At 38.3% G+C, this 20,052-nt stretch overlaps 2 protein-coding genes across 2 annotated transcripts; one reads left to right on the top strand and one right to left on the bottom strand.

Annotated features, from left to right (window-relative positions):
- Positions 1-481: 481 nt before the first annotated feature.
- Positions 482-11,530, top strand: LOC307127079 (uncharacterized protein). The gene is made up of 5 exons (XM_079818067.1): positions 482-545; positions 909-1,022; positions 7,777-8,145; positions 8,929-9,408; positions 10,488-11,530. Exons 3-5 carry the CDS (start codon positions 7,824-7,826, stop codon positions 11,045-11,047), a joined length of 1,362 nt encoding a protein of 453 aa, XP_079674193.1. The 5' UTR covers positions 482-545; positions 909-1,022; positions 7,777-7,823; the 3' UTR covers positions 11,048-11,530.
- A 2,042-nt stretch (positions 11,531-13,572) lies between these two features.
- LOC307126690 (uncharacterized protein) lies at positions 13,573-19,780 on the bottom strand. Its single transcript, XM_079817333.1, has 3 exons — positions 19,757-19,780; positions 19,184-19,384; positions 13,573-17,822 (listed from the first exon to the last, which is right to left on the bottom strand). Exons 2-3 carry the CDS (start codon positions 19,341-19,343, stop codon positions 16,987-16,989), a joined length of 996 nt encoding a protein of 331 aa, XP_079673459.1. The 5' UTR covers positions 19,344-19,384; positions 19,757-19,780; the 3' UTR covers positions 13,573-16,986.
- Positions 19,781-20,052: the final 272 nt, after the last annotated feature.

The raw sequence follows: 20,052 nt of genomic DNA, 5'->3' as shown, positions 1-20,052 counted from the left end.
CATACGGCCTTCAACCCTCAAACATGAGCTTCTTTTTCTCATGGCATCATGTTTACCATCATTTATCAGTTTATGGCTTTAAAATAGGAAAAAAAGTGAACCAAATGACGTCAATAACTGTTGAAAAATGTATTGAGATTTTATATTATATATTTATTATTAAGAAAATAAATCTACTCTACATCTAAAATCATTAATCGTCATGTTTTAAACATTTTAGATTGACACACACACACACACACACACACACACACCTTGTAAATAGTTTCTTTCTTCCTCAAACAATACAGTTTTAACTTTTAGACAAAGTCTCAGTCTTAACTAGTTTCCTAATATGTTAAGCACATCCTTGAACAAGTATTTAAATATTTATTACACCAATACATTGAACTCTGAATTTCTCTCATCTCTTTTATTATTTGCATATGTGCACTTCTGTGATTGTAGACTGTAGAGTGTGCACTGGACTTTTATTATGGTCTGGTGGTGTGATGTCATAAGGCTGCGCCACAATCCTGCATCTGTTGTGATTCTGCTGAAGAAAGGTTTGTGTTTTAAGCTTTTAAAGTGTTTAAAACTATAGAAACCAGCTTCAAAGTTTTACAGGCAACGCAGATTGAATGATTTATTATTAAATGTAACATTGCATTGCTTTATCTAACACTTATTAACGTTGTGTGGGGAAAGTAACGCAATGAAAACACAGGAGTAACAGAATAAGCATCTCTATATCGTGAATCAGTTCATCATATAAACATGAATTTAGTCGAGTAGAGATGAGAGAATTTTTTGGGAACAAGCTTTTTGGGAACGATTCACTGATTCAACGTGCTCTATTTCAATTTCTGTCTCGATTTCTACAGTCATTAAATAATATGGTGTCTGTATAATTTGTGTTCTTTTATTAGTTTGTAGTACTATTTTGCAGAGATGGAAACTCGAGTCAGCAACTTGGACTCCAGTTGCACAAAAAAAGGACTTGAGACTTGACTTGGACTTGAAGACAGAGTCTTGTGATTTTGGTATGAAAGGCATTCCCAGTTATGTTCTCTCTTCTTTACAAACCCACATGACCGCTTCAAACACCAAATTTTTAAATAATTATTCATCATTTATTCATCAATATGCGCTGCAGCAGCAAATAGAATTAATCTCTAAACACACATTATTTACCATTAGTATTATTAATAATATAGATTAAGTCTGGGTATCGATCCAGATGTTCCGATTCGATTACGATTCACAAGCTCTCAAATAGATTCGATCTCGATTCAACTCCATGAATATAGATTTAATGACGAGCCACAAACCTGTATATTTAACTCTTTTTATTTTAGGTGCACTCGGGTACATTAAAACAGGACACATCTCTATATTTCAAATGCATACAAATATGTTAAATACAATACAATTTTGATTCAACTTTATTAAAAAAAAAAATTATCCTAGAAGTATTTATACAATTTAGCTTTTTTTAATGGATTTTTTGATATAGTTATTCTAAAACATAAAAAGGATATTGGTTAATTTGAGCAATTTTTAGTTTTCTTGCGATTTTTCCACCTGTCATGTGTGCAGCTAGGTTGCAGAAAACCAGAGGGAGATAGCGTTTGCGTATAGAAAATTACATGGATACGGTACAAAATCGTTAGATTTAAAAAGATATAGTTTATAGATTTTTAGATGTTATTTTCAAAATGTTGTCCGCATATTACAATAGTTTGGGCTGAGTATCACCGGCGCTGGTCGGTCAAAACACTTTTTTTTGTATGTGAAGCTGTTTTACGTGAATATTATGACACGAGTGAAGCACAAACATTTATTTCCAAAATAAATATTAGGTTTGCAATTAAATGTTATATCGCAGCCGTGGAAACATATTATATTCATGCCGAACGAGAGAGAGCTTGTGAGGTGAGCCAAATTTAAGCTTTGCCTGCGTTTTGTGATCTGGTCACCCGATTTTCCACGAATTTAACAATAGGCTTACTCCATTTTACTCTACTGGACATGGAATCTCTTATTTATTTTCTAAAATCTTCATTTACGTCTCTCACAGGGGATTATACACGTTTCTTCCTTGTTTGCTTTTAATTAGGAGTTTGCATCATTTACTGTGTTAAAGTAGAAAACAGTGCTAGGACAGATACATTTTTTACTTCAAACTATTTATCACAGTTTGTGCTTGTTATTAGACTTGCGTCAAGTTTATGTGTATAGCACATTTCATACATGCCAGATATTTTTGGTTTGGCTTTCTCTCGCAGCGCATAATCAAACAAAACCTAAAGTTCTCGACCCTGCAGAAGATAATTTCATTCTTCACACCTTTGAATACAATTAAACAACAGGAGAAAACATGAAGATATTAGAAAAGCAATGCTCTCTTTCCTGCTTGTGTACATCCCTTTCCGCGCAAAGCAGTATATGAGCACTTCTGTGGGGAAATATAAAACCTTCTTATAGAATAAAAATATTTAACTTTCTTATATAATTTATATTACCATTATTTACTGATATGTATTTAAACGTTTTACAGGCTGTAGTATTGTTTCACTGATGGAAAATGTAGGCTATAAAGATAGAAAGATAGCCTATAGCCTACATTTTGAAAATAAAAATATCTTAAAGGTCCCATGGCATGAAATTTTCATTTTATGAGGTTCAACATTAATATGAGTTCCCCTAGCCTGAATATTGTCCCCAAGTGGATAGAAATGTTGATCGGTGTAAAGCCGAGTTCTGGCTGTCTTTCTCTGCCTTTGAGAAAATGACAGGCCAGACTAGCCAATCCTGAAGTCTCCTGGTTTGACGTCCAAGCAGGAACGGTTTCCTCCCTTTCCTCCGCCCAGAGAATCTGGCACGCCCATGCAAACGCTCGAGAGATCATTGTTTGTGAACGAGTGAACGCTGGCAGTTTCTCAGTGTTTGGATGTACAAATGAAAACAGAAGTCTTTTTTCAGTTCCTTCTGATCTGTGATCAGTGATTTCTGATGTGTAGCTAATTATTTATTATTCGTGCACACAATGCGGCTTCTCTCTCTCCAGACAGAACGGTGTTTTCGTGTTTTCTATCTTGTGAGTCAGTGTTTTTGTACGTCCTCGTCGCATCTATCGGTTCTAGAATGTGCATACAGTCATGAGTTTCTGCTCAACATCGGCCTCACACACGCCGAGGCTCGGGCTGACCGGTCGGCCTTCATCATCCCCGACCCCCAGTACTGCATCTGGCCCACAGCGGAGGCACCAAACGCGGCGCGAGATTAAGCAGAAGGGGGGTAAGCGTGAGGGTATCCGGGCTAGCCAGCTTTCCCCACAATAAACTGGATTACATTCGATTACTGCTGTTGTGTCTTTGTTTGCGCTGTGTACTCAACGTGCGTCACTGACGCTTTTATTTTATTTGAAAAATAATGCTATTATCAACACTTACTTTTAACTCGTTCATCTCGACAGCTGTAATGGTACTTTGCATGTGTTACAAAGTTGGTAATAATGATGAAGACGGACTCGGCATGACTGGGACTCGTGTTTATTCAGAACTCTCAGATACAAACACAATAAACTCGCGCTGACTGACAGCGCTCTCATAACTCAGTAGTTACTATAAATAACTTTGTTAGCAATCGCATTCGCTGAGGTCCTTCTCCGTGATGTCCGGTTCGCGAACGAATCATTCTTTTGAACCAGTTCTTTTTAGTGAACCGAATCAGTTCACCAAATCGGTCTGAATCGTTCTAAACGGTTCGCGTCTCCAGTCAGCGCTGATCCATAATTTACTAAAGTTACTAACTTTCTGACATGAGTGACAGTCCCTCCGACTAGAAATAAACTAATAACCTGAAGTATATGCTGTAACTACAACAGTTCACTGAACTGAGACTGACAGAACTGATGTGAAGTGAACTCCGGTCCATCCGTCTCTCTGGCAGCAGCTCGTGCCTCGTAGACCTCGTTAAACCACGCCCCCTCCGCTCATTTAAAATGCAAAGATGTCAGCCAATCACAACAGTGGGCGTTTTTACTGAAGTCTCACAGCAGACACGCCTCTTGAAGCAGGGCCTTCAGCCACAGGGCAAACAGCAGTATAGAAAAAATGCCTTTTATTTCTAAATTATGACATTTTATGATGTAAAAGTCATACTAACAATATAAGTACACCTCAGGAAACATTATAAAATAATAGAAAAATGCCATGCCATGGGACCTTTAAACTTTCTCAAATTTCCTTCAAATTTTCATTATTTCCATTCAGTGTCAGCAATTTTATCAAACATTTAATCAAATTGAACTGCTTATATGCTGAGATCATTCAACTGTTGTTATATGTATAGCCTAAAGCATGATTTAAACCAATGTGTTTCATACATTATAACACTTTCCAGATCATCTTTTGCAACCGACATGCGCAGTTAAGGCTGTAAATTGGTCTATTGACTCAGTTGATTTGAATATGTCTATAATGGCTAATGCACGTGCTTAAAGGGTTAGTTCACCCAAAAATGAAAATAATGTAATTTATTACTCACCCTCATGCCATTCCACACCTGTAAGACCTCCGTTCATCTTCAGAACACAAGTTAAGATATTTTTGTTGAAATCCGTAGGCTCAGTGAGGCCTCCATAGCCAGCAATGACATTTACACTTTCAAGATCCATTAATGTACTAAAAACATATTTAAATCAGTTCAAGTGAGTACAGTGGTTCAACATTAATATTATAAATTGAGGAGAATATTTTTGGTGCGCCTCAAAAAATTAAATAACGACTTATATTGTGATAACCGATTTCAAAACACTGCTTCATGAAGCTTTGGAGCGTATCGTATCAGCGAGTCGAATCATGATTTGGATCGCGTGTCAAACCGCCCAGAGCCATAGAAAAAGAGAGTTGCGTCACTTTGATCTCGCCGCCACGTGGTTCATGGAGCTCTCAATAGTTCCAAACAACTCCGCAATGTCAATCTGTTTGAATAGGATTAAGCAGGACCGACAGCAGTTTCACTATATTTGCAGCGATTTCTGGTAAATATTAACACAATATGCGCATCGACTTCCACTAGGCTTTACAGTAACATTTTACTCTGGGGAGAGATAAAGAAGAGATAACGTTAATGTTGTTTTTGAGTGATCTGCTTATTTTATTTGGGTCATGTGAGTGCATGATTTTACAGCGTTGAGTGCTGTAGTCTATCACGGCCATTTCTGTTGAAAATAATGACCAGTCATGTTTCATTTACCAGGAATTAGAATCCATATCGATTAAAACAAGTTTTATATAGTCGCTAAACGCTGAATGAATTTCAACGGATTTCAACACGAATATCTTAATTTGTGTTCCGAAGATGAACAGAGGTCTTACAGGTGTGGAACGACATGAGGGTGAGTAATTAATGACATTATTTTCATTTTTGGGTGAACTATCCCTTTAAGTGAACGCTCAAGTTTAATAGATGATCATAATGCAAGGCAAGCATTCGCATGTATGTGATCTATTTTTAGCGGTTGTGTGCTCGGCTGTAGGGGTGTTGCAACATCTGGGTGATGTCTCATCAAATGGTTCCGCAGATTTGTAGCATTTCACCTCAGCATTACAAACGTCAAATAAGAGGGTGACATCTAGTCGAGAAGACTAGTAATTCGATTTATGTTAATCTTATGTTCAATGTTTGCAGAAATAAATATGAAAAAAATGGTCTCGTGGCCTTTGAGAATCGATTTTGAATCGACCACATTTAAAAAAACGAATAATCGAAAAATATATTTTTTTGCCCAGTCCTAATATAGATTATCACGCATCTGAAGGTACGCGTTTATCACTCATATTGTAAAAGTGCTATTATACAAATGAACAATAACAATATAGCCAGTCTTACCTTGTGATTAATATTCGATCGTGTCATTTAAATTAATCCAAAGAGAAGCTGCACTGTGGTATTACACAGCTGTCAGATGCTTGCTTTCGGTCTATTTTCTAAGTTCAAAAAATACACGCATAGCTTGAAATACATGGCATGTTGTTGTTTTTTCTCATGGTGTGCTGTCTCTGCGTTCCAAGCGTTTTAATCGCCCTCTGTAGGGCACTTTGAAGGGAGTGTAATTCATGCTGTAAGATTGCTTCAAACTGGATTTTTTAAAAAAATTATTCAATTCGAAGTGACCATTATTTTTGAGCGCAACACATTTTAGCCCCGAAAACTCTCACAATGAGTGGTATGTCTTCAAAGGGATTAGGGGTGATCATTTTGAATGAAACACACTAACTGTGTGAATCGTAGAGACAGATTCAGACATGAATGATTGAAAAGAATCGCTCCTGGAACAAACTGCTAAGAGTTCTTTGCTTCAACATAATTGCATCAACTAAACCAGGGCTGTCCAAAGTCGGTCCTGGAGGGCCACTGCCCTGCAGAGTTTAGCTCTTACTTGCCTCAACACCTGTCTGGAAGTTTCTAATATGCCTAATAAGACCTTGATTAGCAGGTACAGGTGTGTTTAATTGGGGTTGGAGCTAAACTCTGCAGGACAGTGGCCCTCCAGGAGCAGGATTGGACACCCCTGAACTAAACCATGCATTCTCAACCCTGGTCCTCGAGGCCCAATGTCCTGTAGTTTAGCTCCAACCCTAATCAAACACACCTGAACCAGCCAATTAAACTCTTCAGGATTACTACAGGCAGGTGAGTTTGATCAAGGTTGGAGCTAAACTCTGTAGGACAGTGGGCCTCGAGGACCAAATTTGAGAACCCCCGAACTAAACTGTCCTCCATCATAACATTTGGTTTCAAAAATCTTCAGTATAATTGCAACAAACGGAATGCTGTATGTAAAACATGTGGCATAAACGTCGAAGACGCTAGTACTACAACATCGAACTTCATCAGACTATTGATGTTTTATCTTTAAATCGAAATTCTATGAAAATTTAAAATGAAACAAATATTTTTGTTTACCGTATTTCTCATAAATATGAAAATATATTTGTATGTCTTGTTGGACTATATAGATCTGCATTTTAGTTTAAATTAAATGGATCAGATGTAATAGTCTAAAAGTAATTGTTCTTTTTTATTGTCTATGTATAAAAAAGTAATGATTTGAGTAACACCTTGTGTGCTTTATTAGACAATTTTGAAAAAAAATTAAGACATTCTATTGAAGTAATCAGTTTTAATATTTACATTTAGCAGACGCTTTTATCCAAAGCGACTTACAAATGAGTGCAATAGAAGCAACTAGGACAGTCAAGGGCAACAGTATGCAAGTGCTGTAACAAGTCTCAATTAATCTAGAACAGAACACATAGAACTTTTTTTTATTGACAAACAGAAAAGGAATAGGGTGATAAGTGCTATTATTGATTGGTCAGGTGCTGCGGGAAAAGATGTGTTTTTAGATGTTTCTTGAAAATGGCTACTGACTCGGCCGCTCTAATTGAGATTGATTTAGCCTCATACACTCCTACAATAACTAGTGGAAAGATTATTGCTAAAACAAAGACTTGAGACTTGACTTGGATTCTACGTCCAAGACTTGAGACTTGACTTGAGACTCGACTTGACTTGAGACTTGACTTGGACTCTACGTCCAAAACTTGAGACTTGACTTGGACCTTAGCGACTTGAGACTTGACTTGGACTTGGACCTTAGCAACTTGAGACTTGACTTGGACTTGGACCTTAGGGACTTGAGACTTGACTTAGACTTAGGACTTGTGAACATCTCTGTTTTGACTCTTTTTCTTTCTGTTAATTATTCTAATCTTAAACACACAGGAACAACTCCTGGTGAAGCGACTGAGATCTGTGACACTATTATAAAGATGGCATCTATAAAAGAGGAGAGTGAAGACCTGAAGATTGAAAATGTATTCAGTTTGAAACATGAAGATACAGAGGAACAAACAACGAACAACGAGAGTGAAGACCTGAAGATTGAAAATGTATTCAGTTTGAAACATGAAGATACAGAGGAACAAACAACGAACAAGGAGAGTGAAGACCTGAAGATTGAAAATGTATTCAGTTTGAAACAAGAAGAAATTGAGACACAAACAACGATGGCGTTTATAAAAGAGGAGAGTGAAGACCTGAAGATTGAAAATGTATTCAATTTGAAACATGAAGAAACTGAGACACAAACAGGTTGGTTTCATTCTCAAAGCTGAACTCACTTATTTGATCTTCGTTTAAATGTCCATCTCTACAGAAATGAGTGATATTTTTGAAGAATGTCTTATGAATGTCCTCAGTGGCCAATATCCCCCTCTTTACGCCCCTTCTGCTTTATTTTGCACCCAGCAAGCTGTGAAGACAAAAAACATGTACAGTCTCCACTCTAGGGCTGCAACTAACGATTATTTTGATAATTGATTAGTTGGCCAATTATTTTTCCGATTAATCAGATAAAAATACCCCCCCCCCCCAAATTGACAAAACACACATCCTGCCCAATGCTGTCCTTCAAACAGCTGAGTGCTATGAACACATGCATAGTGAATATATCTACAATTACATATATTAACCATGGTTTACATTGAATAAAACAAACAAAAATAATAATAAATAAATACCAGGGTTATTGTAGTTATTCAATGGTAACCACAAATTAATCATTGTTTAGCTTCAAATCCATAGTTTAACTATATGGTATTTGTGTGGTTATATAATATAATTATAATTGATTTCTCCCGTACGCTGATCCAACCACTTCAGAAGTGGTTGGATCAGCGTACGGGACAAATCAATTAGGCCCGATATACAGGACGTCCCGGCTAATACGGGACAGTTGGCAACCCTGGTCTATATTAACCCAATTTTGTTGCATAATGTTGGTTTTGATGTATTAATACTTAATATTGTCTGTCTGTAATAAGATGTCTGTTGCTCTGAGCCATTAAACTGTCATTAACTCTTTTTTCACTTTAGATCTGATGGCACTGAAAGAACAGAATCAAGAACTGAAGGAAATAGAAGAGAAAGATCAAAATAAGAGACAAGTTTTCATGGATGTAGAAAAATCCATACAGACTGAAACAACGTCATCACGAAAAATAGTTCAGAAGACCAAATCTAACAGGGACTTCACCTGCTCTCACTGTGGAAAGAGTTTCAACCTAAAAGGAAACCTTGAAAAGCATGTGAAAATTCACACTGGGGAGAAACCTTTCACATGTGATCAGTGTGGAAAGAGGTTTACTCAGAAAGCAGGCCTTAAATCCCACATGAGAACTCACACCGGAGAGAAGCCATTCAAATGTGATCAGTGTGGAGAGTGTTTCAAATTTAAAGAAAGCCTTAATGTCCACATGAGAAATCACACTGGAGAGAAGCCGTTCGCATGTGCTCAGTGTGGAGAGAAATTCAAACATAAAGTAACCCGTGATGCACACATGAATCGTCACACAGGTGAGAGTCCTTACACCAGCAAACTCTGGGATCCACAGCAATTATATTAAAGCGTTATTCACTACTGATTTGACGATATTATCAGTTGGTTGATCTAGCCGCAAAAAAGCTCTGCTAATTCGGACAGTTGTGCAGTTTCATAATGTTGAGGAAATGTAAAACCTTATTTCATTGACAAAACATAAGAGAACTCGGTTACACTTTATTTTGATAGTCCACTTTAAACATTCTACTAACTATAAGTAACTTTGCAACTACATGTCAATAGAGTATTAGTTGACTGTGAGTAGACTGGTAGGTTATGGTTAGGTGTTAGGGTTCGGGTTAGTAAAATAAGTTGAATTGTATTTGCCAAGTTACTTACAGTCAGTAGAATGTCTGTTGGGGGACCAACAAAATAAAGTTTTAGTAAATATTAATCAGACAGTCTACAAATACTCTAATGACAGTTAGTTGACATGTAGTTGCAAAGTTACTTATAGTTAGTAGAATGTCTAAAGTGGACTATCAAAATAAAGTGTTACCGAGAACTCTAATGATAATGTCACTCAGGGACAGCATATATTAGGAGAAAAGCAGAGGACCTAAGACGGAGCCATGTTGCACACCATACTTGTGTTTGATGGAACATCTATTTGTCTACACAAAGTATTAGCAGTTGGATAGATTTGACCTAAACCGTGTTGATGCTTATCGACAAATGACAACATAATTCTCAAGATATCCAAAAGAATGACTTGATCTATGTTGTCAATAGAGCTAATAGTACTAGACAAAAGATGTACCCATGATTAGATGCCAAAAGCAGGTCATGTATCACTTTAATAAATGATGCTGTCATTGGCGTGTAAATCCTGATTGAAATAGTTTACAAGTACCATTGCATAGTGAAGAGGACTCTCTAATGTTTTCTAATATTTTTGACCTGAATGTCAGCTTCAGGACTGGTCTATATTAACCCAGTTTTGTTGCATAATGTTGGTTTTGATGCATTAAAACTTGTCTGTCTGTAATAAGATGTCTGTTGCTCTGAGCCATTAAACTTGTCATTAACTTTTATTTGTCTTTTTTCACTTTAGATCTGATGGCACTGAAAGAACAGAATGAAGAACTGAAGGAAATTGAAGAGAAAGATCAAAATAAGAGACCAGATTTCACGGATTTAGAAAAATCCACACAGACTAAAACGACTTCATCACGAGAATTAGTTCAGGAGACCAAATCTAACAGGGACTTCACCTGCTCTCATTGTGGAAAGAGTTTCAATCAAAAATGCATTCTTAAAAGACACCTGTTAATTCACACTGGGGAGAAGCCTTTCACATGTCAACAGTGTGGAAAGAGCTTCATTCATAAACATAATCTTAATAAACACATGTTAATTCACACTGGAGAGAAGCCGTTCATATGTGATCAGTGTGGAATGAGTTTCAATCAGAAAGTTCACCTCAATTCCCACATGAGAGTTCACACTGGAGAGAAGCTGTTCACGTGCCTTCAGTGTGAGAAGAGTTTCACATATAAAAGGAACCTGAAATGTCACTTGCTAACATGTGGAAGGAAACTGCAGTGCTCTGAGAGTGGAAAGGAGCAATATCAAAAATGTTCAGCGCATTCAATCCGGAGGAAGGCGATTTAATTGTGATCAGTCTAATAAAACATTTCTTTTGCAATCACACTTACAGATACACCTGAAAAGTCATGCAGATGTGAGACTACATTTGTGTTCGTTGTGTGGAAAGAGATTTAAATGGCTCGGCGGTTTAAAATGGCACCAGAAAATCCATAGCTGTGTGAAATTAAGGCTACGTTATTAAGCCGCAGCTGAATGTGTGATTGTCCACCTTCATGCATTTGACGCCTCTTTATAATTTGGACTTTTTTGTCGTTTTATTTTTTTGTCTTGTACACATGAACTCCCGCACCTGACCATCTGCTTTGCTTTAGTTCTTTTTATTTGTCTCAAGGCACACCTTTGTGAATATGAAATTCTTCTTTGAAACTTTTTTGCAGAGTTTCACATTCACAAACAGCTCTATTACACCCTTCTGTCTTTCTGACAAATGCTGCAATGTCATTGAAAGATTATAAATAAAAGTCACATGAGTGAAATATGAACGTTGAACTGCATTATTGGATTCATCATTAGTGAATGCACACATAAACATGTTGTCAAGTGGAGTCAAGAAGACTCATTAAAGGTCCCATGGCATGGCATTTTTCTATTATTTTATAATGTTTCCTGAGGTGTACTTATATTGTTAGTATGACTTTTACATCATAAAATGTCATAATTTAGAAATAAAAGGCATTTTTTATATACTGCTGTTTGCCCTGTGGCTGAATGCCCTGCTTCAAGAGGCGTGTCTGCTGTGAGACTTCAGTAAAAACACCCACTGTTGTGATTGGCTGACATCTTTGCATTTTAAATGAGCGGAGGGGGCGTGGTTTAACTTGGTCTACGAGGCACGAGCTGCTGCCAGAGAGACGGATGGACCTGAGTTCACTTCACATCAGTTCTCAGCATGTCTGAACTGTTGTAGTTACAGCATATACTTCAGGTTATTAGTCTATTTCTAGTCGGAGGGACTGTCACTCATGTCAGAAAGTTAGTAACTTTAGTAAATTATGGATCAGCGCTGACTGGAGACGCGAACCGTTTAGAACGATTCAGTCCGATTTGATGAACTGATTCGGTTCACTAAAAAGAACTGGTTCAAAAGAAAGATCGTTTGCGAACCGGACATCACTAATGTACCAGAGACGGAGCGATTGCTAACAAAATTATTTATAGTAACTACTGAGTTATGAGAGCGCTGTCAGTCAGCGCGAGTTTATTGTGTTTGTATCTGAGAGTTCTGAATAAACACAGGTCCCAGTCACACCGAGTCCGTCTTCATCATTATTACCAACTTTGTAACACATGCAAAGTACCATTACAGCTGTCGAGATGAACGAGTTACGAGTAAGTGTTGATTAAAGCATTATTTTTAAAATAAAATAAAAGCGTCAGTGACGCGCGTTGAGTACACAGCGCAAACAAAGACACAACAGCAGTAATCGAATGTAATCCAGTTTATTGTGGGGCTAGGCTGGCTAGCCCGGATATGCTCACGCTTACCCCCCTTCTGCTTAATCTCACGCCGCGTTTGGTGCCTCCGCTGTGGGCCAGATGCAGTACTGGGGGTCGGGGATGTTGAAGGCCAACGGCCAGTGCAGCCCGAGCTTCGGCGTGTGTGGGGTTTATCTCTAAAGATCTGACTCTGCCGATGTTGAGCAGAAACTCATGACTGTATGCACATTTTAGAACCGATAGACGCGACGAGGACGTACAAAAACACTGACTCACAAGATAGAAAACACCGTTCTGTCGGGAGAGAGAGAAGCCGCTGCGTGTGCATGAATAATAAATAATTAGCTACACATCAGAAATCACTGATCACAGATCAGAAGGAACTGAAAAAAGACTTCTGTTTTCATTTGTACATCCAAACACTGAGAAACTGCAGCGTTCACTCGTTCACAACCCATGATCTCTCGAGTTTGCATGGGCGTGCCAGATTCTCTGGGCGGAGGAAAGGGAGGGAACCGTTCCTGCTTGGACATCAAACCAGGAGACTTCAGGATTGACTCGTCTGGCCTGTCATTTTCTCAAAGGCAGAGAAAGACAGCCAGAACTCGGTTTTACACAGATCAACATTTCTATCCACTTGGGGACAATATTCAGGCAAGGGGAACTCATATTAATGTTGAAAAACCTAATAAAATGAAAATTTCATGCCATGGGACCTTTAAATGTAATTATGATGTTAAATGCTATTATTATGTGTCGTCATTAAATCAGTTGGTCAGTTGTATTTTGAAGCTCTACAACAAAACATTGGGTCATTATTCAGCTCAGTTCAGTTCAGTTATTCAGCTTATGTTCTCATATGAAATTATCAGTGCAGTTTAATTGATAATTTCTGAATATTGTCTTCAGACCCAACTGAGCAGGCCAAAGATATGTGCAAAGATTGCAAGTCAAAATAAACTTTAATTCAGAATACCATGGATTCCGCCTTTCAGCCTTGTAACAAACATTTTTGTTGGAGCATTGCGTTGTGCGTCCTCCAGAGGCTACTTAGGATTGGATTAAAGACAGACTTTACTTTGTTTGGATGCGTTTATTCGAGACTCTGCCAGAGCGCAAGTTGCTTATGTACACACAAGAGATTGGCTCGTTTTTCGTGTATGGGTGGCATCTAAATGTTACACACATATAACTATGATGTAAACACTAGTAAAAATGCTCTCATAAAGTGGCAAGTTGTTTTAAGTTGTTAAGTTAACTTCTGCATTAATTGGTCATAAAGTCACAAGTATAGACAAACACAATGAGCCTCATTTATCAACATAACGTAAAAAAGCACAGAAATCATCTTACGATAGGGTTCTTGTGTAATTCAAGAAACATTCGTATGCCACCAATATGAATGATAGTACGTTGATAAATGTAGTAACTGAAAACAATTGTCATTAAAAATTCAGAGTTAGAAGCCTTGCCCCAAGAGTTTACGACATGGAGAGACATAACCCAGCCAAGAAAAGAAATTATCTCATGAAGGAGAAATTAGAAAATTAGTCTTACTTCAAAAACACCTGTTAACCCCGTAATTATATTGAATAAAATATTAAATACCAGCTAATAACACTAAACCTTAACAGATATTATAAGAACTATAGCCTAGGTTATTTTAGCAACAAATCCTTTATATATTACGGTAGGCCTATTCAGAACAGACCTATTCAGCTCGCAACCCGAACAGGCAAGGCACGTCTTGAGATTAGTACGCCAAGACAATAGCATCCAGAGAAAAGCTAGGGCTGGGTCTGCCTCTTTAGAAGGCAGCGCTGGCAGGTTTACCACCTGGTCCCTGAAGGGAGTGGTAGGAACCTTGGGCACATAAGCTACCCCCTTGATGGAAGCAAATGCAGTTAGAAGTATTGTCTTCAACAACAGAATCCTCAACTCAGCTGACTGCAAAGGTTCAAAGGAAGGACTTTGAAGTGCCATGAGCACTAGAGACAGGTCCCAAAAGGGGAATCGAGATAGGATGAAGAAGATTCAACCTTCTTGCGCCTCTGAGGAACCTGACGATTAGGCTGTGCCTTCCTATGGACTACGGCAACATACACTTTTAGAGTGGAGGTGGACAACCTTCGCTCTAACCCACCTTGCAGGAAAAAGGGAAGAACACCACTCAACGGACAGGTACCACTTCAACACATAGAGGCGCCTCATAGAGGGGGCTCTAGCGGAAGTGATGGTGTCTACCACCGATTGTAGGGCAGGCCACCTAGAACTTCTGCGTCCCGTCCAAGGACTAGATATGGAGTTTCCAGAGAGGAAGCACGATTGAGCACACCAGGGATGCGAGTAGTACAAAGTAACCTCAGATGATTCTGACTCCAGAGAAGATGGTGGGTGGGTTGTAACTTGCGGCGGGAGAGCAGACCACCTTGATGGTTGATGTACGCAGCGGTTGCAGTGCTGTCTGTATGAACAAGTACGTTCGTGCCATGTAGCGCCCCCTTGAGGCGGCCCAACGCAAGACATTCGAGGCAGTCGATATGCCAATACAGTTGGGGCCCCGTCCACAGACCCAAGATTACATGCCCGTTGTAGGTGGCACCCCAGCCGGTGGCAGATGCATCCGTAAATACTACAGCATGCCTAGACACCTTTCAAACTTAGAGTCCGATGAGATAAGAAATGTATTGCGTATGTAGCCCTCTCTCTCTCTCTCTGCATGCTTACTGGTCTCCAGCACTGCCGCTACTACTCTGCACTGTATTGTGTATGTTCGTGGGCGGTGGTAGAGGAAGGGGACAAGGACACAGAGGGGTTCGGGATTGTGGCTTGACCGTTTATTCACAGCACGGCATCGATAGCATTGATAACATGAACTCAGCTTAAGTTTTAAACTATCAAAGTACATTTCAATGCACATGTAACTCAATAGCAAGCTCTCACTGCTTCTATTATAATCAGTGATGGGAATAACGGCGCTATAGATAAACGGCGTTACTAACGGAATAATTTTATTCAGTAACGAGTAATCAAACCAATTACTGTTTCTCCCGTTACAACGCTGTGGTTACTGAGAAAAAAAACGCGTCGTTACTATAATTGAGCTCAATGAAGCGGTTTTCATCCGAACAGGCTCTCTGTCAGTCGGACCTGCAACGTTTTTTTTTTCTCTGGTTGGTGTGTGTGTGCGGGTGTGCATGCCATGCGTGTTGGGGAGTGGGTGGGGTGGTACACATAACTGATGATGATTGGTGGGAGACAAGGTTGAGGTTGATAGGTTGAGTTCACACACACACACACGCATATGCACAGTCACACACACCAAGTCCAACGACTTCAAAGGTAGCTTTCGCTAACTGGAAGTATTAGCGCTACTTTTCCCTCGTTGAGGTGAAATGTAAGAATGTTTATGTAACGTGCAACTTATGCCCAGGAAGAAAGAGTCTCTCCACGTCGGTGGCAAGTAATTCTAATCTAATTAAGCGCCTCACATCATCACATGCCGCCACAAAATTAGAGGCTAAAAACCCAGGTGATAACATGAGCTCCACTACCAAAGGAGTAGTAGCCTATAGTACTGATAATATTTACACTACAGTAGGCCCACTGATAATATTTACAATAATGTATTGAATTTGATAGGTGTCTCTTACATTGTCCCACAGCAACATTACAATAGTGTACATGAATGTACAATGTTTTATAATAATAATTTATTCTATTTAGTGTCCAATTCATTAATTTAACATATTTAATATTGGGGGCATCCAAGTTTTGAAAAACAAAACAAAAAAGTAACGCAGTAGTTACTTTCCCTGGTTATTAGTTACTTTTATAATGATGTAACTCAGTTACTATTTGTAAGAAGTAACTTAAACTAATTACTTTTTTAAAGTAACGTCCCCAACACTGATTATAATAGATAGCTTTGCATTAGCCACCACATATTAATCACATTTAAAAGAAATTACAAACATTTTAACTCTCCATATTTCTCTGCATTTAGGTCTTTAACAATTTAATCACATAATATCTCAATAAACTGAACTTTAGTGTGATAACAACAAAGATATTTTACATTGCACCCTCCACTATCGTTAACATGGCTTACTTATAGTGTTGATAACATGAACTGAAGAGCTTATCAACGCTACTGTAAGGCACTAGAATATGTCTTAACACAACAGCGTTATAGCGACATCTTGTGGACAACACAATACACTGCCTTACACTTACATTGTATCTATTTTTATCCCTGGTTCGAGTCCCGGCTGAGTCAGGAGTTAGCCGGTTCTCTGTGTCAGTGTGGTTTCGCCCAGGTACTCCAGTTCCCACCACAGTTCAAAGACATGCAACAGAGGTACATTAGTGTCTGTATGTAAGCCCAGTGATGGACTGGCCATCCGTTCAGTGAGTTGGCTGGGAGGGCTCTCTCCAGTGTGAATTGCCATGTGGATTTTAAGGTTTTTAAGTAGATCGAAACACTTTCCACACTGTTGGCAGGCCTAAGGCTTCTCTCCAGTGTGAACTCTCATGTGCTTATTAAGGTGTCCTTTTTGCGTGAAACATACTCCACACTGTTTGCAGGTGAAAGGCTTCTCTCCAGTGTGAACTCTCATGTGGACTTTAAGTTTTCCTTTATCAGTGAAGCTCTTTCCACACTGCTGGCAAGTGAAAGGGGTCTCTCCCGTGTGAATTCTCATGTGGGCTTTAAGGTTGACATGATGAGTGAAACTCTTTCCACACTGTTGACATGTAAACGGCTTTTCTCCGGTGTGAATTCTCATGTGGACTTTAAGGTTGGCATGATGACTGAAACTCTTTCCACATTGTTGGCACGTGAAAGACTTTTCTCCAGTGTGAATTCTCATGTGCTTTTCAAGGTTTCCTTTTTCATTGAAACTCTTCCCACACTGTTGGCAGGTGTAAGACTTCTCTCCAGTGTGAATTTTCATGTGGACTGTAAGGTTTCCTTTATGTTTGAAACACTTTCCACATTGTTGGCACTTGTATGGCTTCTCCCCAGTGTGAATTCTCATGTGGACTTTAAGGTTTCCTTTTTGAGTTAAACTCTTTCCACACTGAGGACATGTGTAAGGCTTCTCTCTAGTGTGAACTCTCATGTGGACTTCAAGCTTTGCATGCTGATTGAAACTTATTCCACACTGTTGGCTGGTGTAATAACTTTCAGTCCCTTTCATTTGAGCCCTTTTTCCTGAAGTCTTTTCAGTCTGTGAGCAACTAAAAGATGTTTCTTCCGTTATGACATAATGCCTCTTATATTGATCTTTCTCTTCCATTTCATTCAGATCTTGACTCTCCTCTTTCAATGCCATCAGGTCTAAGGTGAAAAAAAAAAAAAAACACAAACACAAAAACAATATCCAGTTTAGTGCCACAAAGCAACAGACATCAAAACATTTAGACAAGTAAAACATTAAGGGCCAGATTTACTAACAGCTTGCGCCAGCGTAAACCCTCTTGTGGCTTTAATAAACTACTGTCAGGATTTACTAAAGACACGCAGTGATAAATTAGCACTGAAAAGGCGTGGACAGGGTTATTTTTGCAGCTGACCTTATTGCATATGCATTTGTAGGAGTAAACAATCTAAATAAATCTACAACAAAGGCCCTAATATGGAAGCTTGAGGGACTCCAACTGTTAGTTCTGCCTCCCCTGACATAATGCCTTCACAAGTGACATGTTGATATCTACTAGACAGATAATTTTTAAACCATTCAATAACATTTTAAGACATCCCAATTTTAGACAGACATTTTAACAAAATGGTGTGATAAACCATATCAAAAGCTTTTGAGAGATCAATGTAATATATAATACTAATAAAGCTGCACAAGATTCTTTACAATCAATAGCACTATCAATATAATCAACTGCCTTTGTAGCTGCTTGTGATGGTGTTATACCCTTTCCTGAAACCTGATTGAGAAGAAGTAAGAATATTATTTACTGTTAAAAAATCCTTTAACTGATCACAAACTAATGACTCAAAAATGTTGGCTAATACTGAGAGTTTTGAGATAGGATGATAATTGTCCATAATAGTTGTTAAATATTTGGAAATATGAATATAACAACACCCCCTCCTTTGCTCTTCCCAGCTACACGAAATATATTGTAACCATCAATGGCAATTTTAGGCATCAAACTACGGACATTCAAATAAACAACTTTCAAACCAGGACGACTTGAAAACTCGGAAGGAACATACAAACATTCAGGTTTAGGACCTGGATTTGATTGAACATTTCCTGCAATGAGTAACATCAATAATATGAGACGACGTTGGCACACATATTTTTTTCTCAGACAAACATTTCAATGAGTCAAATAACTCATAACACAATTTTTCTGAACAAAAACTCCTGCGTCAGGGGTTACTCTTTCGCTGCAAGTCGACTTGAGTAAAGCTGAACGACGGAAGCAAGTTATTTTAGTCTATAAAGTTTTAAATATGGATATTTTTTTTACACAAACGAGCCACTTCGCTTCAGAAGGCCTTTGTTATCCATATCGCACTTGTTTTTAGTTAATTTGACAGATACTTTGCCAAGAAATGGCGAAAAACAACATTAGATAACTTTTAAGTTATTATATTTATATAAAATTAATTTCTGTAGAGCTGGACATTTGAATAAGGATCAAATGAGTGAGTTCAGCTTTGAGAATTAAACCAACCTGTTTGTTCCTCAGTTTCTTCATGTTCCAAACTGAATACTTCTTCAATCTTCAGGTCTTCACTCTCCTCTTTCATAGTTTGTTCCTCAGTTTCTTCTTCTTTCAAACTGAAGACTTCTTCAATCTTCAGGTCTTCAGTCTCTTCTTTAATAAACGCCATCTTTATTGTCACTTCACCATGAGTTTTTCTGTGTGTTTGTCCTGTTTAAGATGAGAATAAGTCCAAACTAAATCTCTGAGAGCGTCTCAATCACCATGCATCAAACACTCAAAACTAGCACTACAAATTAATAAAGGAACCCAGATTATACAGACATTATATATTTTAGACAGTTTAGGTATTTAATGATTGTAGAAATCGAGAGACTGAATTATAAACTGTGTGACTCACCTTTGCTATTTTCTGGTACTCCTTTTGTGTTTTCATTCTGTTATTTTGCTCACACAACGCAACTAAATGTTAGATAAAGCAATGCAATGTTACATTTAATAATAAATAATCCACTCTGTGTTCCTCTGTGCACTCTGTAAAACTTTAAAGCCGATTTAATGATGAATGCTTAAAACACAAACCTTTCTTCAGCCGAATCACAACAGATGCAGGAGTGCGGCGCAACCTTATGATGTCACACCACCAGACCAAAATAAAAGTCCTGGTCACAAAAATATCTTGCTGCAAAACTGTTAAATATGACTTCTGACTAACCCAGACTGAGCCTGGTTTCTCCCAAGGTTTTTTTCTCCATTATGATGGAGTTTTGGTTCCTTGCCACAGTCGCCTTTGGCTTTGTTGGGGCCAAATCAGTTGGGGGCACTAAATATTCAACTATATTATTACTATATTACCTATACCGATCAGCTCATTTCAA

This window comes from Gobio gobio, assembly GCF_949357685.1.
Source record: "Gobio gobio genome assembly, chromosome: 5".
NCBI lineage: Eukaryota > Metazoa > Chordata > Actinopteri > Cypriniformes > Gobionidae > Gobio > Gobio gobio.
The sequence above is the reverse complement of the archived record's forward strand: the minus strand, read 5'-3'. Positions and strand labels throughout refer to the sequence as shown.

Bases quoted from the DNA above. Each gene is read 5' to 3' on its own strand.
- LOC307127079 (XM_079818067.1), top strand. From the start codon at position 7,824: ATGGCATCTATAAAAGAGGAGAGTGAAGACCTGAAGATTGAAAATGTA. The intron at 8,146-8,928 runs GTTGGTTTCATT...TTTTCACTTTAG, and splicing joins AGAAACTGAGACACAAACAG to ATCTGATGGCACTGAAAGAA. The intron at 9,409-10,487 runs GTGAGAGTCCTT...TTTTCACTTTAG, and splicing joins ACACATGAATCGTCACACAG to ATCTGATGGCACTGAAAGAA.
- LOC307126690 (XM_079817333.1), bottom strand. From the start codon at position 19,343: ATGGCGTTTATTAAAGAAGAGACTGAAGACCTGAAGATTGAAGAAGTC. The intron at 17,823-19,183 runs GTTGGTTTAATT...TTTTCACCTTAG, and splicing joins AGAAACTGAGGAACAAACAG to ACCTGATGGCATTGAAAGAG.